The sequence below is a fragment of the Nicotiana tabacum genome, chromosome 23 (assembly GCF_000715075.1).
Source record: "Nicotiana tabacum cultivar K326 chromosome 23, ASM71507v2, whole genome shotgun sequence".
Taxonomy (NCBI): Eukaryota; Viridiplantae; Streptophyta; class Magnoliopsida; order Solanales; family Solanaceae; genus Nicotiana; species Nicotiana tabacum.
The window spans coordinates 132,502,808-132,509,007 of record NC_134102.1 but is presented as its reverse complement, the minus strand read 5'-3'; the positions used below and the strand labels follow the sequence as shown (position 1 = coordinate 132,509,007).

General features: G+C 35.5%; 1 protein-coding gene across 1 annotated transcript; it reads right to left on the bottom strand.

Annotated features, from left to right (window-relative positions):
• Window positions 1-773: 773 nt before the first annotated feature.
• Window positions 774-5,423, bottom strand: LOC107829469 (putative copper-transporting ATPase HMA5). The gene is made up of 6 exons (XM_016656919.2): window positions 4,997-5,423; window positions 2,968-4,359; window positions 2,630-2,884; window positions 2,418-2,540; window positions 1,497-1,976; window positions 774-1,332 (listed from the first exon to the last, which is right to left on the bottom strand). The coding sequence occupies exons 1-6, from the start codon at window positions 5,303-5,305 to the stop codon at window positions 913-915; spliced, it is 2,979 nt and encodes a 992-aa protein (XP_016512405.2). The 5' UTR covers window positions 5,306-5,423; the 3' UTR covers window positions 774-912.
• Window positions 5,424-6,200: the final 777 nt, after the last annotated feature.

The window sequence follows — 6,200 nt, the reverse complement described above, 5'->3', positions numbered from 1 at the left end:
ATAAAGTATATGTAAATATGGAATCACAATTCTCTCCACTTTGAGAAATATTGTAAATCCATGTCGAAAGCTACTAAATGAGCAAAATTGTGGGAGACGGGTGGAAATTCTTTTTAACAAAAATGATACATTTTCCACCTACTTAAAACATACTACATTAGAGTATTTGACTGAACATAAAGTCTAAGGAATAGTAAAAGTTAAAAATAACTACTATATCTAATCTTTTTTTTTCCTCTGCTTTTTTTTGGAATATCCCAAAGATCCAGTGTTCCAGAAGATTATTCGAGGTAAAATAACTTTATAAGAACTGCTTTTATCAAAAGTTTTTAACGAGTTATAAACGTAATAAACAATAAACACAAAAGTATATATCAAGCAAAATATTCAAAAAATAAAGGTAATTATGCAATAAGAAACAACATGAAAATTAATAGGATTAGCACTTCTGGTCAAAAGCAACCACATATTTAGTATACATGGTGATAGAAAGGCCACTTCACTAGCTATACCTACAATTTACTTTTATGAACTTGCAATAACATAGTCTAAGAACTTAATCACTAGTACTTGAATCTTGCCTACAACTAGTACATGGAAACTCCGTGCAATTCCTCTTTACCTTTTGTTCCTACATGCATATGTAATTAACTCCACCTATGTGAGCTTGCTCCGATTCGGTCTCAACCACCAATTAACGGATTAACGAATGGGTTGGGTAGGCTTAGAGTCAACGTAAAAACTAGCCAATTTATGATGAATCCGAACAATACAGATATAAACAGTGGAAATTCATATAGTCGGCCCCAACTTGCTTGAAATTAAGGCGTAAGTTGTTATGCATATGTGATTAATCAACAAATTTACATGTTTTAGTCATCAAAGAAAAGTTAAATGTACAACATATTTACTTTATGACTCAACAGTTATGCCTCCAATCTCAAGATTATCAAGCCTCTTTGGCCTCCTGTAATTCTTCAGCAAAAGGGAGCTGCAGACAACACTTACTGAAGAGGCAGCCATTGCAGCTCCTGCTACCCATGGTGGCAACCGAAATCCAGTAAACGGGAAAAGAGCTCCGGCAGCAATAGGGATGCCAAGAAGGTTATAGCCAAATGCCCAAAAGTAGTTCAGGCGAATTCGGCCAAAAGTTTTCCTGGAAAGATCAATAGCAGTTATGACATCTTCAAGATTGCTTTTCATTAGGACAATATCAGCTGCCTCAATAGCTATATCTGTGCCTGCACCTATTGCCATTCCAACATCTGCTGCTACAAGCGCTGGCGAGTCGTTAATTCCATCTCCCACCATTGCAACAATGTTTCCTAAACTCTGTTAATCGACTAAGATCAATTAAGCTTTGAAGACATAAGTAAGTAAATAAAAGTGTGTTCTCTCTAATAGCTTAGCTATTAAGATTTTAGATGAAATGGTCATACAATTTATTTATTTTAAAAGCAAAATGTGTTTATCTTTACATGGCATCAAAATTTTACCTGCAGTTCCTTAACTTTTTCTGCTTTGTCTTCAGGTTTTGCTTCTGCAATGACATCACAAATGCCAACTTCCTTGGCAATAGCATTAGCTGTTCCCCAATTGTCACCTGTCACTAGCTTACTCTCAACATTCAGAGACTTAAGAAGAGAAATGACTTCACGAGCTCCAGGCTTCACTGGATCAGATATAGCAACAACACCAATCAGTACACCATCAATTGATACAAGAATTCCAGTTTGAGCCAATTCTTCTGCTTCTGCTAGTACTTCATCGGCATCAACTGGAACAGAAATGCCTTGCTCTAACATCAACCTCTTGTTTCCAACTATTACTTTTTTGTTGTGGACAACGGCCTTCACACCGTGGCCAGTTATAGACTCAAAGTCCTTGGCTTCAGGCCACACAGAATTCTCCTCATCCTCTCTAAACTTTTTAGCATATTCAACAATTGCCTTGGCCAAGGGGTGCTCACTATTTACCTGAAATTCAAGTGTAAGATATCCTTCTTAGATTTGGCAAGGACAAACGCTTGTGTTCATTATATTAGAAAAATGTTTGACCATGATGGTGTTCAAGGAACTCTTGAGCCAGAACAAATTAACAGGATAGAGTTTCATCCCAATCCAGTGACTTCAAAAATGATACCTCATATTGTCTGCTTAAGCAGAATCTAGTTTAAAAAGCATAAACTGCTCTGAAGACTATCTTGTGCTACAACTTTAACAGCACTAATATTATGTAACAAATGCAAGGCTCAAAGAACATCATTTCTAAATGCTTTTGAAACTAGCAGGAGGATGGAAACGTGACTAAGTTAACAAGGGTGATAGAACTTGTAGGGCAACAAAAGAATACTCAACAACGGGGGCTTGCAGTTGTGATAATGCCACTCAACAAGTCCAAACCAGACTAAGATTTACCTCAGCTGCAGCAACCAATTCGTAAAATTCTCGAAGTACCATAGATCTGAAAAGCTTTGTATTTACAATGACTGGTTTGCCCATTGTAAGAGTCCCCGTCTTATCAAACACTATACAGTTCACCTACAGAAACATATGATGATTTTCTTGTCAAGTTAAATTTTTAAGATATGGTATTGCTGGAAGCATAGTTAAGAAATATCGATGTATACCTTTTGTGCGCTTTCTAAGGCCTGCCCACCTTTAATCAGAACACCTCGAGAAGCACCAACTCCTGTGCCAACCATTACAGCAGTTGGAGTAGCAAGACCAAGAGCACATGGGCAAGCTATAACCATAACAGATATACCAAATTGAAGGGCAAGCTGAAAACTATCCATAGAAGACGGAATCCAGGATATAGGATAGCTGTTGTACTTCCCAGATAAATACCAGGCCAGCCAAGTGGAAAAGGAGAGAATAATAACCTGAAATAGCAAAAAGATCATCAACTCTCTGAGAGTCATAAGATGATAACATAATTCTCAACAGGAAGCTAATTAATACTCACAAGAGGCACAAAATATTTAGAAATACGATCAGCAAATTTTTGAACAGGAGCTTTAGCCATTTGTGCTGATTCAACCAGCCGAACAATCTGTGAAAGAGCACTCTCTGATCCAACTTTAGTAGCTCTAATATGCAGAACACCATTCTCATTCACAGTTCCTCCAATCACCGTATCGCCTTTCCTTTTGGCCACTGGCCGAGATTCTCCGGTTATCATGCTCTCATTCACGTGGCTTTGTCCCCATATGACAAAACCATCACAGGCTACTTTTGTACCAGGAAGGATTCTGATCGCATCGTTCTTCTGTATCAGTCGGCTATCAATTTCTTCCTCTTTCATCACATTCCCTTCGTCATCAAACTGTAATAATGTTGCTGTTTCAGGGGCCAAATTCATAAGCTTAGCAATGGCCTCGGATGTCTTTCCTTTGGCCAAAACTTCAAGATACTTCCCAAGTAGAATGAAGGAAATGAGCATCGAGCTGGTCTCAAAAAAATCAGTAGACTTGAAGCTTGGAGAAGTTGCAGCTCTCAACACCGAGTAGACAGAATAAAAGTAGGCTGCATTTGTTCCCAAAGCAATTAAAACATCCATGTTTGCAGAACCATGACGTAGTGCTTTGTAAGAACCAGAGTAGAAATGTCGGCCAATGATGAATTGCACGGGAGTAGAAAGCACCCACCGCAAAATCTCTCCAATGCTAAGCATGTTAACAACTTTAATATCCAATCCATCCTTCAGACCTGGAATATACATAAAGACCATGGAAGTCAAGAAAACCGGAATGGTAAAAACCAAGCTCCACAGAAAGGAGTGACGATAGTGTTCGATTTCTTCTTGTCTATGGGATTGTTTCCCGTCTCCTTCCGGAAATATCATTGCCTTGAACCGTCCAGAACCAGTTGACTCAATTACTTGAATAAAATTTCTAGGTCCTATTATATCTGATTTATAAGAAACGGATAGCTTCTTGAGCTCAAGATCAATATCAATGTCTTCAACGCCCGGGAGTGCTCTAAGAGAACTTTCAATAATCCTCATTGAATCTTCAGTATATACTCCATCAACTTTCAGCAATATTTTGCTCCTATCTTCTCCTGTGCTAATTAATATGGCTTCAAATCCAGTATCTTCTATGGCTTCTAAAAGCCGACTGTAAGTTAATATCCTCGGATCATATTGGATTTCAGCCTCTTCAGTTGCTAATGCAACTTGTGCTTTCTGTACGCCAGGGATCAACAGAAAAGCAGATTCAACAGTTGTCGAGCAAGAAGTGCAGGTCATTCCTTTTATACGTATCCGACAGACTTGGGAGGTCTTTTCATTTGTCTCCTCTATAATCAGTGTTGCCTGGAATCCAACATCTTCTATGGTCTCGCGGATCATTTCCTCCTGCACATTTGGGCAATTATTCTTAGCAACCGCTTTGTCCAAACATCTAACAACTTAAAGAACGGTAGCTCTAGTATTTCTTCGAGAAGTAGAAGTATATCTGCGCGTAGCTAGCACTGAATATTAATATTAATGAACTGCATAGCTAAGAAGTCTGGAAAACCAATTACTAACTTTTACTTCTAGAATTACTGCTGTATGATGCAGGGTACTGGTTACTGATATGTCAATGCAGCTTTATCGTAGTACTATGCATAATTTTTTTACCAACGTCATTAGTTTTAATACTAACTGAAAACAGATGAATCTGACCCCAGAAACGCTCATTGCTCAAAGTAACTGCAATCATGCTAAATTCAAGAATCCGACATATAGACATCGATAAATACCAAGCAAACATTGACAATGGCATATCTACTATCTAGGGTAAAAGATAGCTCGAACTCTGTTATTCAAGAATGTTAAACCTAGATGATGACATAGCCTATAAGATTAACAGAATCCACTAAAACTACCAAGAAAAAGAATTACTATTTTTTTACATTCTTTAACCAATTAAAAATCCCAGAAAATTCTTGCAAAAATAAATAGTACTACTATGAAACAAATAATTGGAGGAAAATAAAATTAGACTCACATTGACAAAGGAGGGATAAAAAATAACTTGAGCTTTGTTATTCAGTACATCAACAACAGCTTCTTTAATCCCAGGAAGTCTTTTAATTGCCTTTTCAACAGATCCTGCACATGCAGAACAACTCATCCCATTAACTGAAAAAACTGCCTTTGATTCTGTTCCATGAATACTTTTCTCTTCATCAGAAGATACAGAAACACCCTTTGGATATTTTGGCATTGATGGATAATGTGGTTTTGGTGATAATTCTCCATAATTACTGCTCTCATTTCGTAGACACGCAAATGAAAAAAACTTAGCAGTCGCCATGATTGCAGAGGTTTTTTTTTTACTGTGTTCAAATCTTGAATTGCTTTCTCGTGAAACAACAGTAGGTGTTATATATTGAATGATGAATAAAAAATGGATTTTGTTTGCTTGTAAATTATGCTATGCAACTTTAATTTATTTGGTTGGTGTTATAAAGTTGAGGGCTACTTAGTTGGATGTTGAAATATTTTAGGACATCACAGGGTTAATGTGTGATAAAGATGCGTATTCAATGTCTAACTAGTATTAGTACCCACACAAATTATGTCAAATTTGTTTGAATCATGTGCGAATAAACTTAAATTATAAACCTCTAAGATAAAAATTATATAACATTAGATATTAATTATGAAGCATGATATGAAATTATTGTTCAAATCTCGTAGTGGACAACCTATTATTTTTTATATATTTGTGGTAGCCTAACCCCTTAATTTTAGTACTTGCATTTCGTTTTGCTGTCAATATTAAAAAATACTAAACATGTCATGTTGTGATCTGTCTTGTTTGAACACATTAGATAATATTATTTTAACAAAATTCTTACTATCACTTTGTTTTTATCTGAAAGTCAAATATATCATATTTATCACATCATTTTTATGCAAATTCTTTTTTCTTTTTGTTCTTTTCTTATAGTTATTGTATTATTTATTATTTAATATTATTATACTATCATATAATTTTTTATTAGCTTAATAATTAAATTAATGTCTTACTTATTATCCTTTTAATAGACTTCAATAAATATAAATGTTTTATTCTTGAAATTTGGTATATTTTTATGCTTGTAACCTCTTATTCGGAATTTTTTAATGTAAAATATAATTTAATTATTTAATTTATTTATTTTTAAATTAATTTAAAGTATAAGTATCCTCACACTACCTCTATT

Bases quoted from the DNA above. Each gene is read 5' to 3' on its own strand.
- LOC107829469 (XM_016656919.2), bottom strand. From the start codon at position 5,305: ATGGCGACTGCTAAGTTTTTTTCATTTGCGTGTCTACGAAATGAGAGC. The intron at 4,360-4,996 runs GTGAGTCTAATT...CCAAATGTGCAG, and splicing joins TTTATCCCTCCTTTGTCAAT to GAGGAAATGATCCGCGAGAC. The intron at 2,541-2,629 runs GTATACATCGAT...ATGTTTCTGTAG, and splicing joins CCTTAGAAAGCGCACAAAAG to GTGAACTGTATAGTGTTTGA.